General features: G+C 54.9%; 1 protein-coding gene across 2 annotated transcripts in view; it reads right to left on the bottom strand.

The window, feature by feature from the left end:
- Positions 1-5,340: 5,340 nt before the first annotated feature.
- LOC142362820 (hydrocephalus-inducing protein homolog) overlaps positions 5,341-24,767 on the bottom strand; it is a 49,469-nt gene continuing 30,042 nt past the window's right edge. Inside the window, exons 15-28 of one of the 2 annotated variants that reach the window (XM_075433475.1) lie at positions 24,200-24,335; positions 23,603-23,767; positions 21,564-21,716; positions 20,072-20,310; positions 17,509-17,764; positions 16,240-16,383; positions 15,590-15,733; positions 14,449-14,753; positions 11,377-11,563; positions 10,253-10,462; positions 9,241-9,378; positions 7,898-8,075; positions 7,246-7,376; positions 5,341-5,391 (exon numbers count right to left, since the gene is read on the bottom strand). In XM_075433475.1, the coding sequence (XP_075289590.1) occupies positions 5,386-5,391; positions 7,246-7,376; positions 7,898-8,075; positions 9,241-9,378; positions 10,253-10,462; positions 11,377-11,563; positions 14,449-14,753; positions 15,590-15,733; positions 16,240-16,383; positions 17,509-17,764; positions 20,072-20,310; positions 21,564-21,716; positions 23,603-23,767; positions 24,200-24,335 (2,392 nt within the window). In that variant the 3' untranslated portion in view covers positions 5,341-5,385. Of the gene's footprint in view, positions 5,392-7,245; positions 7,377-7,897; positions 8,076-9,240; positions 9,379-10,252; positions 10,463-11,376; positions 11,564-14,448; positions 14,754-15,589; positions 15,734-16,239; positions 16,384-17,508; positions 17,765-20,067; positions 20,311-21,563; positions 21,717-23,602; positions 23,768-24,199; positions 24,336-24,767 lie in introns of those variants that run through there. The other variant, XM_075433477.1, reaches the window with a different exon arrangement.

The following is a 24,767-nucleotide window of genomic DNA, read 5'->3' as shown; positions in this document are numbered from 1 at the left end:
TTTGCATCTCTACACGCTGCACCCATGTTCCGCAAAAGACCCAAGGGCTTCTCTGCAGCAAGCAGAAGCGGATGGTCACGGTGGCTTTCCAAAGAACCGCTCAGGCTCCAGCGTTTCTCCTTACCGGCATCCTCCGTCTCCTTGTGGCTCTCCTCAATGGCAGCCCTGATGCACAGCTCCCAGGCGCGGAGCCCTGCCAAGCTGCTCCTCTCCGAGATGGCTTCTGTCACCACGGCATCGATGGACAAGCAGGCAGCGCCATAGTATTTGGACAGGGCAATGGCTGTTGATGTCTTTCCTTGAGAGAGAGGAAAACCGCTCGGTGACACTTGCTCATCAGACATTTTTAGGGACAGGGTCTGAAAAGCCCCCAAACGGGATTTCAAAGTTTCAAGGACAGCTGGAAAGTCAAGGGCCCCGTTAGGGAAGACCAGAAGGGAGGCAGCTTGCGCCTGGTTGGAAGCGTTGTCCTGTAGAGCCAGATGGATCATCTCCACCTCATGTTCAGCTCGAGGTCTTTGTCCCTTGTGGTGACCTCAACCCTGGGCCAGGGTTTCGAGTCCTGTCCCACCACCACTGGGACTGTCTGCTAGCCTGTGCTGGTTGGCACTGTCTTGGGCAACCTCTGGGCACGGTGTGGGGGTCACTACAGGCTAGGGACTGCTGCCACGAGGCAGCATGGACACTAGGCTATGTGGTCCCACGAAGCAACAGGGACATGGCCACCCTCTTTAGGGGGAATGAGAACTTAGCCATACGGACACAAGATGAGCCACACCACTTGTACCAGCTAGGTGAAGGCCTGGGCCCGTTTCATGTACCAGCAAAGCTGTGGCTTCACTTCAACTGCTCAGCCAAGCACCATAGTCCTCCCCTCCTTGCCGCCAAGGGCTGTGGCTCACGTACCTGTCAGAGGTGCCCCGTGGACGATGACGCTGATCCCTCTACGGTTTCGGGCTGCGCGTGCTTCTGCAGAGATACTGATGCCGAGGTGGCAGGCGATGGCTCTATAGACAGGGCTGTCGTCCAGCTCCCCCGCGGCCTCCTTGCTGCCGGCGGTGCTTTGCTGATGCTCTGCTGTGCAGAACCAGGTAGAAAAAGTCAGCTTCCTGCCTACCTGTGATCCCGATCCTCCTCCCTATTCCTCTCGGATCCTGGGAGAGGAGACTGCCGAAATGACGTCACACCCGAGGTCTCTCCTTGCCCTTCCTTCAGGCTTGTGCAGATCAGGGTCTGCCCTAGATGCCAGTGAAGGCACCTGCTCTGACTATAGTAAATGGGGTGGCAGAAAGAGGAAAGAATGAACATCCAGCAATACCTAGAAGGACTGGGTCAAATCTCATTCCATGAACTGTCATCATGGTCCTCATGAGTTTGCTCCCGGGTCCTGCTGAGTAAGGGGCGGACGGGCAGAACCGGGCATTTTACCCAGTCTCAAGGGAGAGGCTCCATTTGGGTGCCAAGTGGTTATCCAACAGCTGGACGCTTTGAGAGTGTTACACCAGGAGATCTGCCTGGGCTCCCAATTCACCGTAACAGCATTTGCAAACAGCTCACAGCTTTGCCCTTAGGAGGTCACCAAAAGCCATCTCAGCTTAGTGTATCCAGAATGGTGGTAATTTAATATCCACATTAAACGCGACTGGACTGGTAGTGGCAAATTGGATATCACTCAGAATTTAAACCCAGCCGCACCTAGCCTCCCACTCCGGTGAGGAGAGTTAGAACGCAAGGAGGTTTATTTTCTGCCAAATTAACACGACAACGGGGAACAACGTCATGGAGAGCTCAGCGTCTGTGGGCTGGACTCCCTGCTGTGTCCACACTTGGGACAGTCAATGCCAAACCCTCACCGTTGTCCTGGCCTGCTGGTTCCCCAGTCTTGGACTTTGCCTGCTCATCCTGCAGCCTCTTCTGGTCCTCACAGTACTCCAGCACCTCTGGGGGTAGCTTCTCACCCGGGGCGCGTGGAGGCAGCAGCAAGGTCTTGTGGCAATCGTAGTCCTTCAGCATCCGCAGCATCTGTGCACACAGGGAAGAAAAACCATATACGAGATGCGTTTCTTGACCTTCACCACATGAACAGACTCCCCAGCCAACTCATCTTCTCCCTCCTTCCTTCCTCCCAACAACATGGACTGTCCAAGCCCCTCCTCGGCCTGCCAGCAGAGCTGGCTGACCCTGGAACATCACCAGCTTCACCCTTGGGACTGCCTCCACGTCCCTGGCCCGAGCCTGCCAATGCTGCAGTGCGGCAAAGCTACGGGAGCACGAGCATGGGGACCAGACTTTCCCTCTCACCTCCTCCTCAGCAAGGTACTGCTGGTCAAATTCCAGCGAGTAGAACTCGATGGGGAACTCGCATGGGTTCTTCACCACCACTGTCCCCTCCGCCCCACGGCTGTGCGGCAGCAGTGGTCCCAGCTCAAGCACGGCGGGGGTGAACTCCAGCTGTGGCTCCAGCCCACGCCCCGAGACCTGCAGCTGGAGGTGCTGGCTGCTCTGGCGAATGTTAATCCTCAGCTTGCTTCTGTAGGACCTCTGAAAAGAGAGAAGCACAGAAAGCTCCTCCATGAAGCCCCAGGTGACAGGGTCTCAAATTCAAGCCTTGCCCCAAGGTCAGGGGTGTTCTCAGTACCTCGAAGGTGAACGCAAACCCACTATTCCCTTATAGCTGGGGTGACAACATCTGCATGCTGGCTCTGAGTAACTGGGATGAAGCCTGGCGTGAAGCGTAACTGGATATTTGGGCATCAGATGGATCTAGAACGGTCTATGCAATGTTTTCACCTAGTCATGAGGGAGCGCAATGCTCATCAGAAAGGTCCTACGGGTGATGTTGCCCAGGCAGAGTCCTGGCATTGCTGCACCAGGCAAACATCAGCTGTGTGAAAGAGGCAGACGACCTCTCGCTAGCTAGAAACAACGATCATTGTCTCTGCTCAGTGCTGGGCAGTGCTCAAAGCCAGAGACAAGACGGTTACATCTCCACTAGCAACTAGAAGATCCCTGGGATGTTCCCAGGCACGGAAGCACTTGTGTCCACACTGTTACACACCGCCAGCTTCCAGCGGCCACCTGCAAACTGCCTTTGGGAATGCGCTGTCATTTAATCCGACTCCCAAACTGCATGGGAACGTGCAGGCAGGCTGGGCCAGAGTCACAGGGACCACTGGCAGCACACCGCTGCAGGTGACAATCCTGCTCTGCCCAGGAGGGTGTCTGGTGGCCGGTTTGTCCCCCACGGGATTTCAAAGCCCCTCTCAGAAGGGTGTGCTGCAGGGGAAACTGAGGCACGGGGAGTAAGGGGTCTGCAGAAAGCTCTGTGTGGAGGCAGACCTCGTCTCCTCCTCCCTGCGCTGGGCTCTCATTACCACACTGTCCCACCAGACCTCTGGAGGGTGACACCCGCCAATCTCACCTGTTCTGTGGGTGTAAACCTGACTCGCACGTTGCATCGCTGTCCTGGACCGAGAGCTCCAGCCGAGGGCAGCACCTCAAAGTCACAGGGCTTGGTCTTCAACTCCCGGAGCGGCTCCCGACGCACGCTCGCTGGCAAATGCTTGTCCACCTGAGCACAAAACCCAGCTGTGTGAGGCCTCCTTGGTCTGCCAGGACAGACCCTCTGTTCCTGTGGTGCTCTGAGCTACCACCACAGTGCTGAGAGCACCCACGCCCAGGCCAGCTGCGGCTACCACTGGCCTAGAACTGAGAGAACACACGTAGGCAGGGCAAGCAGACGGGGAGGCACTGTCCTCAGAAGAGGAGGAATGGGTGAAGGGGACAGAGAAGTGAAGCATCAGCTAGTGAACAGGTCCAGGTGAAGCAGCCTTGCTCTGTGCCCTCTAAAGCTTCCTCAGACGAGCTGCAGCCCAAGTGCTCAGGCAGCCACAGGGGCAGAAAAGGCAAGAAAGGCAAAGAAAACCCAACCAAGAAGTTACACGTCACCTACTGCTTGTGCATTACCTTCTTGACAGGTTCATTCACGGTGATGAACCATTTACAAGGGATCTGGAGCTGATTGTGGAGCTGGATGGTTTCTTCCCGGCACTGCCCACACTGGACAGCGGAGAACTCCAGACTGTCCTTGGAGAGGCACAGGGATGGCACGGCCACGTTGGCACGGAGACGGACGCAAAACGTGGGGCCTCTGGCTACCTAGGGAAGGACAGAGCATCCAGCTGAGAGCCTGAGTGACATCTGCTGCTGTCCCCAACCTGCTGCCTGCCCCGCAAGGTGGTGCGGGCACAGGGAGGTGAGGAAGCGTGCGGTACCTTGATGGGCAGGAGCACATCCACCTCTCCCAGCGGCAGGTTGGCACTCTGTGGGTCGAAGCGCACTTCAAAGGTCTTGGTCTCACAGCAGGGCAGGTGCTTCACGCGGTCCAGCTCCACGTGGAAACCTTGAGGAGATGAACATAAAGCAGCTGAGATGGACACGCAATCCACGTGAATCAGCGTTAAGGCCACACGTGTCTCCCGGCTGGCAGCTCTGTGAAGGACCCCTTTGCATCTACGGAGAAGCCTGCCGCTCCTTCTCCCTTATCACCGTGCAAGGAGAAAGGGTTTCGACGGCCAGAATCCAACACCCACGTGGTAAAAAGGAAATTGATCTGTCAAGGAGCTCCAGCAATTCCTTTATCAGGCATCCCAGGGAAGGATTCACAGATCTCTCCACAGGAGAATTTCCAACTAAGGTTCCCCCATGCTGTGGTGCTCCCTGGAAAACAACTTCAAGGAGACACCTGACCACCCTTCAGACACAGCGAGTCACCATTTGATGGTACTGCACCCTCACCTCAGGGCCTGTTTCAGAAGCCTATTTTGATATAACAGAGGGCCTCACAGGCTGCTTTCTCAACAAAGGCTGAACAGAAGTGCTGTCACATTATGAGCTTTGAAAAAAGCCCTTGCAAACCACAACAGGTCCGTCCCTTTGCAACACAAGCCCAAGGAGAGCACAACGAAACTCAGCTGATGCTCATGGTAGCCAAGAGCAGAAGATGCTGGGAGGTGACCAAGGTGATCAGCCCCTCTAGCCCCTGCAATGAGGTGGGGTAGGCCAGTCACAGGCAGGACAGGTCTCTGGGTACTGCTGACCAGAACTCTGGGTCTAAAGTGCGAGGCAGAGGGGCCCAAGGAGCACAAAGCTAGATGAACAAGCACTCAAAAAACACCCCTTGTCCCGTGGCTTAAGCTAAGCTGTCAGAGACAGCTCCTTCAAGCCCACGGGAAGTCTCTCCAGCACCCGTTACCTGTGCCACGCAGGACCCGTGTATTGGCGTGGAAGGACACAGGGAACTGCCCAGTGTTGGTGACCTTCACGATGTGCGTCTGGATGCTCCCAAGAATGATGTAGCCAAAGTCCAGGATGTACTCGGGCAGCTCAGCTCTGAAAGGAGGAGAGACAGTCCTTTAACCACAGCCTGGGCACATTTCCAAGTGGATGGAAGAGGCAAATCAAGTGGGTATTTCTCTATTCACTGCTGTAGAAACTCAACCCAAGCCCATGAAACCCAAGGCCTGACCACCTGGTAGTAAGACTTTGCTAAGTCACTGGGAGCGTAGGTCCTAGGTTTTGTCAGCTAACAATGGCACCTTCAAATATAATTACTTTAAAATGGATACTGGTCACAGCTTCTCTGCTACGAAAAGCCATGGTAGCTAAGGCCACTGGACCTCCACTGGTCTCAATGAAACTGCTAAGCCTGGCATACAGCCCAAGCCTGAAATTGCTTCGGGACCTTGTCATAAGATATGCCTGCGCAGGAAATCTTCGCCGCTCTGCAACCAGATCTGTCCCCAAAGCAGCACCAGTAAACGCAGTAATCGGCACCTACAAGGTTCACGGGAAGGTCCTTTTCCAGAGCAATCCCACTCAGGAAAGCACATAAATCATCTGTTTTGTAGAGCATCTTCTTCCTGAACTGGAGCCTACCACACCTGCGCCCCATCATGAAGGAGCAACAGGAAGGACCAAGTCACCTAGCTAAGCCCTCCAGTTCCACCAGCACCCAGGCCACCTGGTTTGGGGTTTGTCAAGGGTTTGCCAACCTGCTCTCGTTGCTTAGTGTGCTCTGTTCGTTAGAACAAAGACGCTAGCTTTGAGCTGCCTCTTCCAGAGCTGGTCAGCAGGGATGGTGCCTGTGCTCTCTGGCAGGGCTTGATGGCCTGCGCTGGACCCCCCTCAGAACAGAACCCAGCACCTGTGGGGAGCTGAGCACCTCCAAAGCTGAGGGTGGCTCTGTGGAAGTGAGGACACACCGCTGCTGACAGGCAGCAGGCTCAGGCCCTTTCTGCAGCCCCCAGCTACTCCCAGCTCTGCAGACAGAAGGAGCTCGCAGGAGCACTGCTGGGTGGTACCCTCGGGGCACCTGGAGATAGGCTATGGGAGTCCCCACTAACTTGAGAAGCCTCCAACGAGCACGCTGGTCAAAGGCAGTGTCCTCTGGGTGACCGGAGGCCAGAGCTTTCTGCTGCTCCAGGGCATGTTCCTCTAGCAGCATCTGCTCCATCTGCATCTGCAGCCGAGTGTCCAGCTGAGGGAAGGAAGGGAAAGACAGTGGCTGGTTGGCAAAGGTCCCTCCTGAGGCACAGGCCTGTCTTCGAAAGAGGATCCCATCCTGCTCTTGCTGAGAGGGGTGACGGGGTCCCCCTGGGTCGCTGCTCAGCGCCTGTGACACCTCCTGCTCTCTTAGGTAGGACCTTCTCTCAAGGGAAATGAACTCCTGCATCTTCACCTGCCCAGTCACTATCACAAAAGCTCAGCTGGTCAGACAGACAGACAGACAAGCCAGGAACCTCCCAGAGCTCCAAGTACTGGCCTGCCTCTAGCCAGTGCCAAAGCAGCTTGGACAAAGCTCTCTTGGAAAGGGAACCACCACACAGCTGGTGCCTCCTGGAGACAAGCGCTGACAGCACAGTCCCAGGGCGCAGCCAGCTCTGCAAACCTGGCAGGGCTGGGCTGTGAGCAACAAACCCCCCAGCGATGACCTGCAGCCCCAGCGCCAGCACCAGAAATTCAAGCCCTTGAGCACAGTCTGCAGGATCTCTCCCCGGGGCAGTCAGGAAGCTCACGCATCTACGAGAGGGACAACTGCCAGAGGTGGGCAGCGCTGAGCTGATGCATGGCCAGGGAGGACCCAAGTGCCAGCAGGACACCGGGAAGCCTGCTGCAGGGCGCAAGGGGACCAAAGGACGCAGGGGGAGGGTGGCACATGCCGAACGGGGCAGCGGCTGTCCTCACCACGGTGCCCGAGTCGTCCGTGGGTGGCTCCGTGGCTGCAGCCTCCCCCAGAACAACTGCTTCACCTCTATGGCCGTCGTCTTCCAGCTTTTCCTTCACCTCCTTGAGGATCTTCTCATATTTTTCCTTTCCTGGATGAAGAAAACATCCACAAACAGAAGCGTGGGCACAGTGCCATTCCCATTTAAGCTGGGAAGCCCCGAAGCCCCCAGTGATGCCCTCTCCCAGAAACACACTCCTCCAGCCATGTATGGCAAGCGGATGCTGCTCTCCTCTCTGAATCCTGACGTTCACTCCCACCCACCTTCCTCCACACACAGCAGCATCTCTCACCCTGTGCAACGTGATGCAAATCCAACGCTGCCAAAATCCCTGCCAGCCTGTATTACGGCTTTCCCGAGCGTTTCTGTCTAGCCATCATCTTTCCAGGGCTCGCACAGATACGCTGGCAAGCTCTGCAGGATGGTTCCTGGGACAAAGCCCAGATGGGCTCGTCTGCTGGAGACTCAGGAAGCAACCGGAGGGCTGAGTGTTGGTCCAACAGCCCTGAAACCTCTAGGCTTGGTGGAGGTGGCTGTGAGCTGCCCCGTGGGCATACGGCAGGGGGGACAAACTAGAAGACGTTCCTGGGGAGCAGACTGGCACTGCTCACCTTTGATGTTCCTAGGCAGGTCCAAGCAGATCCTGGGAAAGCTGCCCTCTCCTTTCAGGGAGATTTCTGCTGGCTCTAGATGACCCACTTGGAGCCGGAAAGTCCTGCAGAAGACTCCAGGCATTCCTGGCAGGTAACAGACTTTCAGCACTTGCTCCTTGCCAGGTCCAATGTAACCCTGCAGAGCACGGCAGAACAGGGAGGGAACGCATCAGAGAGGGTTTGCTGGAAGGACGGCTCACACGACAGATGTGCCGAGAAGAACAGACAGGTTCTTCTCTATCAGAAAACGTCAGACAACATCACTTTCTAGCTTTCTCATATCCAAAACCTCGAGTCTGCTACGCCGGGATGCGGTATGTCCTCATCACACGTGCGGTCCCACAGCACAGACCCTCCTTTGCTCAGCACGAGCAAGCTCTTCTGCTAACGGTGCTCACCCTCTGCTAGCAAGAGCCAGCCGGAATAAAGAAAAGCTCTGTCACCAGCCGCTGCAGAAGCTGCGTGGAGTGCCCGCGCTCTCCGCAGGGCCAGCAGCTCCTGCCCCAGCACAGCAGTGGCTCCCAGGCTGCTGTCAAAGGGCCTGACCCTACCCAAACACCTCCAGCCCGTGCAGTCACACCCAGGCTGGAGGAGCCCACCCAGGCTCACGGCCACCTGCACACACACAGCTCTGCAAACGCCGGCCAAGCTGCCAGCGCTGAGGACGCCGTCGCAGCAGCCTCTGCATGGGGCCAAGCCGAGCTGTGTCTTCGGAAGCTCGCAGGGAGAGGGCATCAGCGCCTCAGCCCTTGGAGGAGACGGGCGTGAAGAAACCCGAAAGCCATTTGGCTTCCCCTTCCCACTGCGAACAGGGACAAAGATCGGAAGGCTGCTTCAGCTCGAAGGCGTCCACGCAGGGCTGGGAAGCTGGGATGGTGGGATGCTGCCAACCCCGCTCCTTGCTGTGCCAGCCCTGCTCCTCCCTGGCCCCCTCGCTGCCCACAGAGCTGCTGCAAAGCTGGAGGGGCAAGGGACCGGGGCGGGGGCTGTCACAACTCCTGGCAAAGCAGCTTCGTGCCCAAGCAAAACAGGATTCAAGTCTCCCCTGGGCAGTGCTGGCAAGGGGCAGGCAGGGTTTGTTACGGGCAGGGACAAGTTGCAAATCCCGTCCGATCATGGAGCTGCTTCACGCGCCTGCTTCGCCTTCTCTGCCCGCCAGCAGCAATTGCTTACGGCCCTGTCTCCCCCAGCTGCTTTTAGGGTTTTTTTCTTCTGTTTTCTTCTGGTTTTCCCCCATAACACTCTCCCGGGCAGCTGGACACAGGGCCAGGGTTAATCCCTTGTGCTACCTCCGTACTCACCGTGCTGGGCACGACCAGGGGCACGCCGGGCAGAGGGCCGTCGGCAGCGGCCGCGCTGGCGTCAAGCACCACGTAGGTGAATCCCATCTTGCCGCTGTTCTGCAGGGTGACCTCTGCTTCGGTGACTTCGTTAAACAGCTGAAGGGAGGACAGAGGAGTGGGGAGCTGAAGACACAGCTCTGAGGCCAGGAACGTCCTCCCGCTTTCGTTGGGATGAGAGCAAATGAACACAAGGCAGGAGAGAAGCAGGGGCAGAGGAGCTCTGGGCTCTTGGCTTGGGAACCCACAGGGTACCTCTCAGCCCCACACAGGGACAGATACTTCTGGCAGCATGCAGAGGGGCAATGCCAACCACATCAAGACCAGCTCTAAAGAAACCAAAGCGGATACAAGCCCTTCGCGCTTCAAGGTGTCACTTCACAGCTGGCTGAAACAGAGGAGGTGGCATCAAGACATTGCAGAAAAGGCACCTGCACACAAGGATTTGCAGAGCTTGCAGGGACAGCAAAAGGGAGACGGTGCCACACGTCTGTGCCAACAGCTGGAAGCATCTGTGGGGTATTTAACCAAAAATGAATAAAGTGGGGATTACGCTGGGACATTCTTTCCAGCTACAGCGACTGGAAGCCCAAGGTGACTTCCTCCCTGGTTTATTTTGTGGATTAATCAAGAGCGTTACAAGAGAGCATCTCCTCAGACCTCAGGCGTTAGCTGCAGATCAGCGGATGGATGTCCCGGGGCACATCCCTCTGGAGATCACCGCTGGGACCCTGCCTGCCCCAGGAGGCAGCCTTAGGTACCTTGCAGAGGAGGAATTCCCCGCTCTGGAGGGGGTGGAGATGGCCATTAAAAACCAGCTTGGATGCAGGACGTTTGACTCAAAGTTTGTAATTCCAAGCCACAGAGCTAACAAAGAAGCTGGGAAGGGGAGAGAGCCCCAGACCTAGGTGGGCAGCAACCCGTCGGTGCTGGTTTCAAGACAAGGACCTCTGCCAAGAGAAGTGTGCGGTACCTGGAGCCCGCAGTCGATCTCCGTGACGTCTAGGCGGTAGTGGATGAGCGAAGCCTCCCCGCTCAGCGCGATCTCATAGGTCGGGCCTCCCTCTACCCGGCACAGCGCCGTGACATGGGCGACGATGTTGGTGTGGCCGAAGAAGATGAAGGCGACCCGCTGGCTCTCGCCCGGCTGCAGCACACCGAACAGCGGCAGGATGTCGAAAACCTGCAGGGAGGGGAGGAGAGATCAAGATGTCAGGCAGCAAAATGAATGCAGAAGAGCAGCCATGGCTTGGAGCAAGGGGCAGACGTGGCTGGAGGGACCTCTTCCTCAAACACAGGCAAAATCATTCTAATCTCATCCTGCACACGCTATACTTTCCAGTGGAGGAACCATGGGAAAAATCTTCACAGAATCACAGAATGGTAGAGGTTGGCAGGGACCTCTGTGGGTCACCCAGTCCAACCCCCTGCCAAAGCAGGGTCACCCAGAGCAGGCTGCACAGCACCGCGTCCAGGCGGGTCTTGAATATCTCCAGAAAAGGAGACTCCACAGCCTCCCTGGGCAGCCTGGGCCAGGGCTCCATCACCCTCAGGGGGAAGAAGTTCTTCCTCGTGTTCAGGTGGAACCTCCTAGGCTTCAGTTTGTGCCCGTTGCCCCTTGTCCCACTACTGGGCACCACAGAAAAGCGAGGAGGAAGAGACCGGAGCTTGGCAAAGTCTTGTTTTATACAAGACAGCTCTGTGGCTGTCACTGCAGTACGGGGTCTCGGTGAAGGCAGAGACATGGCAATGGGTGGCGCTAGCTGGGGCTGAGAAGGTGGGATGTGAAGCTCAGTGCTTGGCACGGCTCGACACAGGAAACTGAAAACCTTCGCATCACCATGCAGATAAAAGCCTCATTTTACATTGTAAAGGAACAAGGGAAAAAAATCCCCCACCCAACATAGGTCAGGAGGACCTGAGTGGGCTTCTCCGAGCAAAACTCTCCCACTTCTCCCTCCCCAGAAGCCCCGTGTCCAGCCCGCTCTCGGGGCACGTGACAGCACAGCAGCAAAACGGGCGCTCGGCACCAGCACAGCTTTTCCCTGGCAAGCTGGGGGAGGCAACGCAAGCAGCAGGTCCACAAGAACAATCTACCTGTGCCTCCAAGGAGTCATCTGCTGGCTCTCGGGCAGGATCCCCCGCCGCTCCCAGGGCTTTGGCTGGCTCCTCCGCACCCCCGTCGCTGGAGCTGCCCTCTGCAGACACCGAGTGCTCCGACTGGGCTCCCTCCTCCTTCGGCGCTTGGGGTTTGGTGAAGAATTTCGGTGCTGGAGGGCTGAACCTGGAAAATAACAGAACTCTGATCACGGACCCGCAGTGGGAGGCAGAGAAGCCTGCATGAGCAGCTCCTGGGCAGGATGCGGCCCCTGGGAGGGCACTGGCGGTGCGAGCTCAGCGATGGTCTGACCCAGCAGCTCTGAAACCAGAACGGAGCAGGTCAACGCTTGGGGCTGCCCCGGGACGATGCTGGGACAGCGGCGGTGCAGGCAGCTGGCTGCAAGGAGACGTGGGAGAGGACAGAGGCGAGCGGGCCTTGCGCGAAGGCACAAGGTGCTGCGGGAAAGGAAGAGACAGACAAACTGGGCAAAATGGGGAGACTGAGGTGCAAAGGGACAGACCCAATGACCCAGTCCAGACCCACCAGTGCCTTCCTGACAGCACCCACCATGCTGTCCCCATCCAGAGGCACAAAGTGAGAAATCTTGCAGCTCTACCAGATGTTTATCCTGAATATTTCCCCTAACGATTCCCTGCAGCTGCAGGTCGGCACGAGCAAGCGGCGACGCTTTCTCTCAGCGCCACAAGGCAGAGCAGCGATGGAGCCCGCAGCTTGCCGTGCCCTGACCCCAGCAGAGCCCAGCACCGCGCAGGGGCACCCACGGAGCCCGTCTCGGGGCATCCCCGCACACGCCAGGCAACACGGAAAGACGCATCCAACAGTTCCAGGCGGAGGCTTGCAATTAAACGGCCCATTGATCCCTGACGAGCGCCAAGGTAGCAGCGATTAGCGCTCCGGGGAAGGAAGTTTCCCTCATTTGTCATCAATATACTGCAAATGTCGAGGAGAAGATTCAGCTCCCCGCTGCGCCGCAGGTATTCCCCAGTCGCAAAGCAACGGCTCCAGCAGCAGAAACAACATTTTTCTCCCCTGGCCAAAAGAAATGTGTGTGCCTGACTGGTGCTGGGAGTCTCTGCTGATGGGCTCCAGCAAGGTTAGATGTATGGATGGTGACACTCTATCGAGCTCACCTTCATCAGACCTGATGTTCGGTTCCCTCCATGTCAGAATGAGTTAGTTTGATCTGATCATTTAGAATACCAACAGTGCTTAATGTGGACCAGAAATAATATCTGACAGGCTGCCCTTCTGCCGGGCTCTTAATGAGCAATTTGAGGTGTTAATAGCTTGGAGACTGTCTTCATTTCCAGCCCTGCCACCAAGGATCACATGACCTCTGCCGAGGGACCCAGAGAGAGTACATTACTGCTTAATTAACATGCAGAGCAGAAAAGGGAGCTGTCCTAATGTCCACAAGCGCTAACGAGCCAGCAAAGGGGCTACGCCAAACCCTTGGGAGCAGAGGCTGCTATCGAGCCAGGTGCTCGGCACCCTCCACTGCAACGGGCTCAGCAGAGCTGGGTGGCTCGGCACCCACCAGAGGAACCAGCACCTGCAGGCTCAGGTCCAAGCAAAACCAGGTCAGGTGGAGACGGGGTAATTAAAAGCTGAAAACTGATTCAGTGGTCAACATTTCCAAAATCCTAAATCGGTTCTCAAAAAAGAAGAGTAAAGAGAAACAGGCAACCAGCCAACAAGTGGCCCCAGAGGAAATTAATTCCACACAGGCTTCACTGCCATGCGCTTGTTTCTCCGTTAGTATAAAATAGATGCATTGTTCTATCATCAAATTCAGATTTTCCCTTTAGCTTGTCATTAAACCCTCATCTAATTTACCAGGAGTGGACAGGGGCCTCCAAGCAGAGCTTACAGCCCTGCTCCCCTTTCCCTGCCCACCTTCCTCCACCTGCTTTTGCAGACTTTCCTCTGCACTTTAGGGTCTGTTCCCGAAGGCGCCGTGCAGCGAGAAGGGCCACGCTAAAGACTTCTTGTTACCTGCTAAGACCCAGCTGCGAGAGGGCTTCTCCTCCAAGCTCTCCCCATAGCCATAGCTAATTTCCAGTTCCCAACAGGTCATCTCCTCTGAGCCAGATCCCAACTCCCTAAACAAAACTCTTTAGTGATGATCTCTATTATTGGTAATAGCCGCACTTCGATGCACAGTGGTTAACTTTGCTTGGTTTCCTACGGCATTATGGAAAAACCATTTGCTACTGTAATTAACACTGCCCAGACTGCACTTCTGTGCTATGCAGAGAGGCCACAGCGGGAGGAACTGCTAGCAATGTGTTCACAGACGTGCTCCAGCACGACTGCGAGACTGCTCTTGGGCTCGGACACCACAGACCAACCAGTGCAGGACGGCCCTGCCACCCGGGGATGCTCAGACCAGTGCTCCCACCAACACCTACAGCCGTACCCAAAGCCGCAGCAGAACCTGCTGTTTCGCTGTCAAACACCAAGCAGCTGGTTCGCGAACGCGATGTCCTGTGGTGAAGCCTCACTTCACCAAGGCGGTGCTTGCCTCAGGCCACGAAGGTCTGGGGAAGCAGCCAGCCACACCAGCTTCCCTTGCCAGGGGAACCAGGACAGGGGCCACAGCAAAGCAGCAGCAAGAGACTGGGACAGCAGCTCTTTGCTCTGGTGGCAGTGCCTGTGTGGGTTCTCAGGACGAAATGACAACAAACAGGGTTGGCAGGGAAGGAAAAGAGGTCATCTTATCTATCTGCTTCTCCCAGTACCTACGCACGGGTTTGTAGCTCCAGAAATACAGCAGGACTCCAGGTTATGGGCTATGCAAAATGCGTTCCTAGTATCTTATAGCCCCAGCTTGGCTGGAGAACTTTGTTTCCTCCCCAGCATCAAACCACTGCAGATCACCTATTCCCTGAGCATCCAGTCCGACCACGGCTGGCAGGCGTTATTTCCGCAAGGGAAAGCTGAAAGCAATTTGTCAGACCCCAGGCAAACAGCCTTGGTCTTTCTAAAGCACAAACAGGACACGAGGAAGGAGAAGAGCTCCAAGGAGAGGACAACGGTGCACATACCGAATCTGGCTGCCTGTCAGGAAAAACCACTGGTACTGGACTGGAAGCGGGCTGCAGTTGGTCATCTTGACGTAGCGCATATCTTCAGTGTCATTCAAGATGCAGCCAAAGTCCAGGGCCATGGTCTCGAAACGGAGATTCGGGAAGTAGACTTCTCCCCGAATGGTGACCTGCTCCTCATGGGGATGCTCAAGAAACCGTATCTTCAGAGCCTTCTCTGCTACCCGGCCACTCAAATCCTCTTCATAAGCAGGGTTAAATCTGATGGAGAGATGAAGTTCCGCCCCCACCTCCAGCTTCACGGGCTGCAAGCAGATGAAGAGTATTAATCACCAGTGTGATGAAGTCCCAAGGTTCGACAGTATGAAACGTGTAAATGTTCAAAGTGCAACCCCAGCGTAGGCCTCTTGGTTCATCCTTCATTTTCTTTACAGCATGCGAGCACCACAACACTCTCGTCTGAGACAATCTCAGGCTCGTGTCTCTGTGCTCCACATCAATACAGAGGGAAATAAACATTGTTCTACTGAGTTCTGGACCCACAAAAGCTTTTTACTAAATACTCCACCAAAACAGCACTCTGGCATGCTGGGACCTTTTGCCCTGACTCTAGAGGAACTCCTTGACCCTCACAGCACAAGCGACACAGCATTGCAGCCTCACCTTCCAGGAGGTCGTCACCGGCACGCAGCTGGCAGCCGTGCCTACAACACCACCAGTTTAGCAGTGTCCATGTCCAACACCTTCCACCATGAACGGGGCAGGTGCCAGGCACAGGCTGGAGGAGCGTCCTCCGCTTTCCTGAGAGCGGGGCTTGAAGAGGACAAGCTGCTCTTGAGGTTGTCCGAGGACGGCTGCTGGAGAGCTGCGATGGCTTCCAACAGACACCTTTGCTACCTGGCTTGCCCAGACCTAGCTGCCTGCTGCCCTCTCCTCACGCCCTCCAGCCAGGATGCACTTCCCCAATTCAGATGATATTGCCTTTCCTTCAGCAGCTCATTCCGAATCTGATTTAGTTCAGGCCAGTCTACTGCTAACTCGAAAGAATAAACTTCTCTGCTGGAGGATCTCCCAACACAAGTGTACCACCACACTCCTCCTCCTTCAAACCCCACCAGGAGGAAGGTCCCCAGCTGCTCACCTGAACATCTGCAGAGAGGGGCTGCTGGGCTGCATCACAGATTACGAAGGGTTGCTCCAAAGCCAGGACAACGCTGACTGGCAGCGAGCAGATGTTTTTTAAAGAGAGAGGCTTGTATTGAAGAGTCAGGACATCACTGGGTTGCTACAGAAACAGGAGACAAGGATTTTAAAAAGCCACCTGAAGTAGCCATGGACCTCCTTCCCCTTCTGATGCATTTTCAGTTATTCAACCCCAAAAGTGCATACACCTCTATTTACCATTTTTATCAGTTTCTACCCTTCTAGAAGCTTTTTCTCTAAATACATCAGATGCTTTTCACATTTACAAACGACAGCACACTCCGTGGGCTTCCAATCCTCAGCCACACTATTAAATCATAGAATCATTAAGACTGGAAAAGACCTCTAAGATCATCAAGCCCAACCGTCACCCCAACCCCACCACGCCTGCTAAACCATGTCCCAAAGTGCCACAGCCACACGTTTTTTGAACCCCTCCAGGGATGGGGACTCCCCCACTGCCCCGGGCAGCCTGTTCCAAGGCTTCACAACTCCTTCAGTAAAGAAATTTTTCCTCATCTCCAATCTAAACCTCCCCTGATGCAGCTTGAGGCCATTTCCATGCCAGGATGCACTCCAGAGACTTACCTTCTCCACCCGGAAGGTGATTTCTCTGGAGGACATTTGCAGCAGGGGATCGATGAACTCGCAGGTGACATCCACTTGCATTATCTGTCTCTTCCTCGCCTCGCTCCCCACCATGGCGTGGCACAGCAGCCGCTCCGTCACCACCTGCATGCAAGAATCTCTCGGCACCCAGCACGTGCTAGCAGGGCGTCCAGAAAACACGCTGCGTTTGCCAGCCGCCCGACCGCGGACGCAAAGGATTTTGATAACCTGGGCCAAAGCTGTGCCGTGGGATCTTGGCCATCAACCACCAGCAGCTATTACTGCCATCAAGCTGTGGTCACTGGTCTCCCCAACAGCCCCCTTTCCTGATCGCGCTGCACCCTGCTTATCGTGCACTCAAATGTCCGTACCGCTACACCCCGTCACCCACAAAAAGGCACTCGTGAGTCATCTGCTGTCTACAGTTATAAGAATTACTGCCCCAAACAATTCATGTTTCGATGTGCCCCATTGCTAAGCATAATGTTTACAGAAAGCTGTAGGAACTGATTAAAAAAACCCAACTATACCAGGGGAAACGGGTGATCAATGCCAGCACAACTGTCCTTGGAAGCTTAGTGGAAAGGATCCCTGGGCAAAAGCCTGCCCTCAGGTAAAGAGGGGGTCACTCATCCTAGGAGGTACTGTGCCCTCCGAGAGCCCGTTTTCAAAGAAACACCTGACACCCACCCTGCAGATATTTATGGGCATTGATAAGGTCCCCTCTCAGCCTTCTCTTCTCCAGGCTGAACAAGCCCAGCTCCCTCAGCCTTTCCTCGTAGGAGAGATGCTCCAGTCCCCTCCTCATCCTCGTAGCCCTCCGCTGGACTCTCTCCAGTAGCTCCTCACCTTTCTTGTACTGGGGAGCCCAGAACTGCATGCAGCACTGCAGATGGGGCCTCACTGGGGCAGAGTAGAGGGGAACTTATGTTCTCTGCCCTTCCTTTCTGCCTGAGCACATGACACCTCGTAAACTGCTCTTTGCCCCTGAAGTAGCAATATTTCCTTCAGCCCCTATTTTGGTAGCAGCAAGTTGGGTTTATGGTAGCTATGGCAACATGAAAAAGCCTCAGCAACTGATGGTGGACAGCAAGGAGAGCAACTGGTGCTGCCATGGTAACTTGTGGCGTTCAAACAGTGTCTTGAAAGCACTGGCTCATTTTGTCAGGCAAATGTCAAGGGGCTGCGGAAGAAGTCCCACTGGAGGTGATCAGACGGGAAAGGCTCAGCCCTCGTGGGGGATCTCACCTGGGGAGTGCTGGAGGAGCCTTCCAGCACCATCTCCATCATCTTGCCCGGCATCAGCTCCATCCTCGGCGGCCGAAGCTGAAACACGGGGCAGGCGGGTTTGGGGCTCTGGCAGGAATCTTTGCCCTTGCTGTTACTGATGGCAGGGAGACGATCACGCTGGCGAAACGGGGCAAAACCTTCCGTTGTCCAATAGAGCAGATGGGTGCGTCGTCCTTTGTTCGTTATCCTGAAGCGGTAACAGCAGGGATCCAGGCTAGAAGAGAAGCAGAGATGGAAAGTGTCATGGGAGCTGTTACTTCCCAGTGGTCACCCAGCTTCAACACCCCGAAGGCGGCGTCCGACTGCACGCTCAGCAACAAAGCCACCTCCAAAAGGGCTGACTTAGCTCAAAGCTTCAGCAGAAGCCAGACCTTGGTTGCCACTAAGGTTATCACCATCCAGCAGCTGGCCTGTTTTACACACAGCAAAGAGAAGCTTCATGAGGAACATCATCTCCGTCGCCCTGGACAGAGCATCGCCAGCCTTTGCTGCTCAAAGCTCGGAGAGTTTTCCCAAGGCGCTTCCTGCAGGCCTCGCTGCATCGGATGTCCAGCTGGCCTGTCCTGGCTGCCAGGGGATGGAGGAACAGGTTCCCTGCCATTTCACCCCTCCTTGGGAGCTGCTGCCTCAGCTGGCTCCCTCTGAAGATGCCATGCGGGAGCTGCGGGGCACACAGACTCAGCTGGCAATCTGGGCACCACCTGCCTCGCCGGTTCGGCCCCTGCCCTGGCACCCACATTACTGCCCTTGGCACCCAGCCCTCGGGGAGCTGCCAACTCTCATCGCCCCAACGCATCGCCCTTTGCCTGAACAGGGCCGCTGGGTTCTGTGCCAGCGAGGCAGACGCACTGCCAGAACGTGGGCTCAACAGAAGCTTCCCCGATACGAACACGGCAGCAAGACCAGGTCTAGCCACTGATGGAAGGGAGCGATAGAGATGAATAACCACAGCCAGACAGAAAACCAAATGAATATTCAAGGGAAATTGACTCCTTCATGTAAAGAAACACTCACTGCAGGCTACTCTGGAGCAATTATTTTACCCTCTATAAATCCGAGCATGGCCAGGAAATGAATTGTTCCTGGAACAGTTCTTGTCTTTCTGAAGAGCACAGAAGATGTGGCTCACAAAACACGGGTCTGCCATAAGCAGCTAAACACAAACACAGAAGTGGCAGCGTAGAACAAACCAGTCTTTGAAACCGACTGCTAAAAAATGATGTGCACAGAGTTCAGTCTGAAATGGTTGATGTTGTGGACAGCAACAGAGAGAAGCGTGGAGGAGCTTTGGGCAGAGGCAGAATTTGTGTCCCTGAGAAAGCCCAACTCCTCTGAGACGTTACCCGGGCCCCCGCCGGCCCGCACGCCAAGGCGGGCCGAGGACCGTGACACCAACCATGCTGACGTTGGCCCCTGCGTTGGGCAGCCAGTTTGTGGCTGCACAGAGCACAGGACATGCTGGACAAGCATCAACCTCACTCCAGCGTCCCTGCCTAGGTGGATGGCTTGGGGGGGCAGATTAAACCCCCCAAACCTATCCTAAAGGCGTAAGGTAGGATTCATCTGCTCTTTCTACCCCAAAATTTAGGTATCAGAGCGTTGTGGACCCTCTTTGCAGCCAGCAAAAGGAACAGGTACCTCGAGCAGACTATTCTTGTCCCAAGAGGTCTCCAACACAAGGCAAACAGCCCTTTAAAGGCTTCTTGTTCTCCCGGTTGTAAGGATGTGGCTGGTTTCAGACACACACCTTAGGATCAGTGAATCCCCTCCTTCGAGCTAAGCTCTTCCCATTAACACCCTCCATTTCTCCCGCCCAACCTCAGTGGGCTTCTCCTCCTCTCCCTTTCAGAGCTGGTCCCGCAGCCACCCTCACTCGCCCGTGCCTCGAGAAGCTGTTGCGGCCTTGAGAGAGGAGACGGCGACAAAAGCAGGCAGGAGAAACGAGGAAAGAGCGACCACATCTCATCAAGAGCAGCTCGGCAGGGGAGCTGGGGAAGACGAGCCAACTGAGGGATGGATGACACAGGGCAAAGACCAATTCTGCTGCTCCTCCCAGGCAGAGGGGAAATCAAACAGTACCATTCCTTTAGTCGAGTTGCTGCTAACAAGTTACCGCCGAGGTTTTCCACTGCTGGGAGATGATGCTCCATAGTGAATGGAAAAGGAAGCAGCATTATTGCAAAGGGAAATCGGTTTATACTTGTAATGTCGCATTGTCCAGCCGGGGGCTTCTGGGACCTGCTGTTTTCCTCCAAATCTTGATTTGATAAAGGGAGGAAATCAAGGCATTATAGCAAAAGACATTTCAGTGACAATGTAGCAACTGATTTCCCTTTTGGTGGCTTTTGAGGGTATCTAACGACTTTCAGACGGCCATAAAATGTTTTTTAAAGCAATCCCTGTGGCTTCAGTGAAACAGAGCCAGGACCCTGAGCACTGAAGCAGAACTAGCCTGAAGGACTGCGGCAAAACTCCTCCCGCGGGTTCAGCGAGGAGAAGGGGCAGCTGAGAAATACCCTACCTGAAGCGGGTTCCCAGGTTGAGCTCCGGAGCAAAGGGTCTGTCAGTAACAATCGTGGTGCCGATGCCAACAGCCCGGACGGGGACCACGTAGGAATGGCTGTTCTCGATGAACACGGTCACCTCGTCCTTGAATTTCTCGGTGTCATCCAAGTTGGCTATGACAGTCACAGACACCTCGCTCTCGGGGGGGATCACGCCTCTGCTGGGTTCAATCCTCCAGCGCGAGCGTTTGCCAGCCTGTAAGAGAAGCCAAACACAAACTTCAGATGGGAGCCAGGGGACCTGGTCTCCTGTGGGGTGCAGGAAAAGGCAGGACGAAAGACGTGACGGTAAAAAGCATAAAGGCTTAGTTCCCCGAAATCTAAGCTAGGGCATCTGGAAGCAGCAACTATGCCAGAGCTCATACAACCCGTATTTTACCCTCCTTGAACAAACTCACTTCATTAACCCAGTTTCGCCCAACCCAAGGGCTGCTCTTCCTCAGCAGAAGGCCATTAGCGTAGCCATCTGGTCGAGAGAGGTGATTCCGCCCCTCTACTCTGCTCTGGTGAGACCTCACCTGGAGTACTGCGTTCAGCTCTGGAGCCCTCAGCACAAGAAGGACATGCAACTGTTGGAGCGGGTCCAAAGGAGGGCTACAAAAATGATCCGAGGGCTGGAGCACCTCTACTATGAGGACAGGCCGAAAGAGCTGGGCTTGTTCAGCCTGGAGAAGAGAAGGCTGCGGGGAGACCTGATTGCAGCCTTTCAGTACTTAAAGAGAGCCTATAGGAAAGATGGGGTCAATCTTTTTAGTAGAGACATCAGTGACAGGACGAGGGGTAATGGTTTTAAACTAAAACAGGGTAGGTTTAGGCTGGATATAAGGAAGAAATTCTTTACAATGAGGGTTGTGAAACACTGGAACAGGTTGCCCAGAGAGGCAGTGGAGGCCCCATGCCTGGAAACATTCAAGACCAGGTTGGACAGGGCTCTGAGCAACCTGATCTAGTTAGTGGTGTCCCTGTTCGCTGTCGGGGGTTTGGACTAGATGACCTCTAGGGGACCCTTCCAACCCAAAACTTTCTATGATTCTATGATTCCCCCTCCAGTCTCTCCTTTGGAGCGCGCCAAGGGAAGCTACTCTATCTCCCCAGGCTTCCCGACAACGGCAGCCGGGTTTGCATGAAGGCTCAAGGCCAGAGGAAGCCAGGCAGTTTGGCCCCCAGGAGGTGTGAAACTCGGAGCTAAATACCTTCCACAAAATGAAGGGAGAACTTGTCAAACTGATCCAGACTCACTTCTGCTCAAACATCTATGCACATTCCCTGTTTTACTGAGGGTCCCCCACTTAAAACTGCCCCCAGGGCCAGGCTCCTTTTGCTGCGCCGTGATGGAATATTCTGCTTTCTCTCTCAGACAGAAAAATGGAAATGCTGCGTATACAAATCAAGCCACAGGCCGCTAAGGACCAGTCATTTTTGTTGGAAAACAGCCCCACAGACACTTACCATCTCTGCCCGGAAGGAAGCAGGGGTAACAGTCTGATTGGAGAGGTGGAGAGTTTGGGAAGCATCTTGTAGAACTTGGATGCTGCCGAAATTTATCTTACTCGGATGGACGTAGACAACTGGTCCTTCTCCAATGCTCACTAAGTGGATTTTCTGCTCCAGGAAGCAGGCAGGAAAGATCAAAAAAGAAAAAACAAGGACAGTTTAAAAAGATTAGACAGCTCTAAGGGTAATCCTAGACTGGGGGATAATTAGAGCTGTTCCAAGTTTTCAGTGTTGTAAGACCGAAACGGAAGGCCTGGAGCAAGCGTGGGATCTCCAGCGATCCCATCCGCCAGCCACAAGCTCCCGTTTTCAGGGGATAAAGAAACCCAGCCTCCCACCCTTGCCTTTTCACCCCTCCTCCCCACCGTGAGCTCTCCTTCCTCCCCCCGCGCCTGCTCCCGCTCCTGTTCCTGCTCCGTCTTGCCCCAGACCACCCGCCCCGACTTCTGCTGCTGCACAGCCACGCCTGGAGAGGAACTCCCTGCGCATCCCCGGAGCTGCGCCTGAGAAACGCAGCACCAGTCGGCGGCAAAGCCGGCTCTTCAGAGCCGACATCACGTACGTTAGTTGCCTCTGATTTGGGCTTATGTCTATCCCTGGTACTTTACGAATAACAGGCGTTAATTATCAGTTACACCACCCCAGCGGTATTTTTTTCTTTTGACAGTCTTGAGACCCAAAAGTCCCGTCCTTGCAGAACTGCACGGACTATTGGAGGGGGAACGCGGACCCCTTTGCTCAACCACCTTCTCGCATCACTGCGAACAACGAGAATTTATCCAGCCTGGCTGGATTTCACCACTTCTAAACACCCCAACCCTTCAGCAGGATCTGAACGCACACAACTCCCAACGCTGACAGGCTGCTGGACGATTCACTGAGGGGCAAGGAGTATGACTGAACCACAAAAGAAAGCAGCCCCCACGATGTCAAACCTTTCCTGATGCCCGGCTGAAGGAAGCGGCATTGACAGCTGTCACAATCACCGGTCCAACCCAGGCACAAGGAGTGGCAGCCACAAATGCTCGTCTCTTGACAGGATGCCGTGCAAGAGTGAGCCAAAAATCACGTACCAAGGCTGCTAGCTCAGAAATAAGGAGCTGAAGCACCGTTTCCATTCCTTCTATTGAAAGTTTAAACCCCTTTCGACCACTTTCAAAATGCCGGCCTTCCTTTCCATAACAGAAAGCTTCAGGTTCCCAGCAACCCTCGGGCATCCTCTGCCATGCTCAGAGAGAGGATCACACACTTCACAACAGCTGCTTCAAAAGTCATTATCGTTTTAAACTCAAGTTTACCTAACTAAATTTGTTCTAGATTTCAGCTAGCTGAAGCCAGGACACTATGTACAATGTGCTCCTGCCCACATTCTGCTGTTAGTGCTGCTGTTGTGCATGCCTGAACGCAAACAACCCCTTTTAGGAGGTTTTAGCCCAGGAAAGCTTTGCCTCATCCATTTCCAAGCTTGGCAGAAATAAAGTCCCTGTGCTCCAGATGCAAGCAGCGCAGAGACTCGCGTCTCTCTGGCTGGGGCTTTTGGCAAAGAGATGCGATGGGCATTTCGCAGACGCCATGGGTCTGGCTTTCAGCACGGTTTCTCACACAGCGCTTGCTTTAGCGGCATTGAGGGATGTCCCTGTGTGCTCCAGAACAAAAGTCCCAACCAAGCAGCAGCTGCTGCTCAGCAAATAACACAGCAGAGTACCAGACCCAGGGATGGTGCTGCGCTGCAGACTGGGCGCGTTATCCCATCTCACACATCCCTAATTAAGCACTGTGTCAGACTCTTCCATTATCACCTGCCTAAGCAGATACCACCCTTCCTCTTCCAGATGTCAGCTGTTGCTCATGCCATCAATCCCTCCCCTCCTTGTCCACATGGCTCAGCTATTACAAGCTCCTTTTCCCAGGAAGGATCCCTGGAGTTCGCAACCCTGTCTGTCCACAGCCCACCAAGCAGAGTCGCACAAAGGCCCACTCCCCTGAGGACTCACCAGTGGGGACCCTTCGCTCCCCAGCACCACGACATGAACGATGGTGTCCTGCTCTCCCGTCACCTGGGCTTCCAGTGTCACCGGGACCTGCACCGAGCTGCGAGGCTCGATGATCCCACACGGCTCGGGGCTGGAGTACCGCACGGCAGCACCCTCCGTCTGCTCCTGCGAGGGACAGAATCAAATCCAGCTTCAGAGTCACCTCTGAGGAAACTTTTAAACTCCTTGACATCTACCACAACAGCAATTTATACATTTTTTAAAATCCCTAGGAGAAAGCAGAAAGGCACAAAACAAGGTGCAAGACTTGTATGGGCTTAGCATCCTCACAGGGTCCAAAAGCCGCTGCATCCACAGACACCCACTCCTGTGCTGGCAGCCTCCTTCCAGCAGCTTTCCACGACCCCATGAATTCTGCTGCGTGAAAGCACCCCAAAGACCACAGGATAAACTGCTCCCTAAACTTCATATTCAGGCAGGTTCCTCTTCTCAGCAAACCTCCAGGTGAGAAGAGGAACCTGCCTGAATACAAACCAGCACAGCCTTATCCAAAACCCTCGATAACATCTGACGGCAGGAGAGGATGTGATGCCAAACCTGCGGAAGAAGCCCGTAGCAGCCTGGAAGATCGCTGTCGTTCACAAGGGTCAGCATCTGCCGACACGGGAACTTCAGAAAGCACCGCCCAAACGTCACAACAGGGTTGAGGACTCGCAGCGGAGGAACTAGGCATCTAGGCGGAGAGATGACCGACAGGGAATTAGAGATACCACACATTGGTCACTGTCCCACAGACATTTAACACCCCCACAGCAGTAAATCGCCTTTAGCTTCTTTTTATTCCTTTGTTCACTGAACCAGACACCAGCTCTCAGCAGGCTGCTTGCTGTGTCCCAAACCAATTTTCCATTTTGGCTGCAACACAGCACAAATCACAGAATCACAGAATGGTCTGGGTTGGAAGTGACCTTAAAGGTCACCTGGTTCCAGCCCCCCTGCCATGAGCAGGGACATCTTCCCCTAGACCAAGTCCACCACTTGCAGGAAAAGAAGGAGAGATGGCCCTTTGGAAATCTCTTACACCTCAAGCACCAAAAAACAGGCCAATAATGCATATAATTACTGTTCCCTTTAGAAAAAGGCTCAGGGCCATGCCTGTCCCTTG

The sequence above is a fragment of the Opisthocomus hoazin genome, chromosome 12 (assembly GCF_030867145.1).
Source record: "Opisthocomus hoazin isolate bOpiHoa1 chromosome 12, bOpiHoa1.hap1, whole genome shotgun sequence".
NCBI lineage: Eukaryota > Metazoa > Chordata > Aves > Opisthocomiformes > Opisthocomidae > Opisthocomus > Opisthocomus hoazin.
This window is presented reverse-complemented; position numbering and strand designations above follow the sequence as displayed.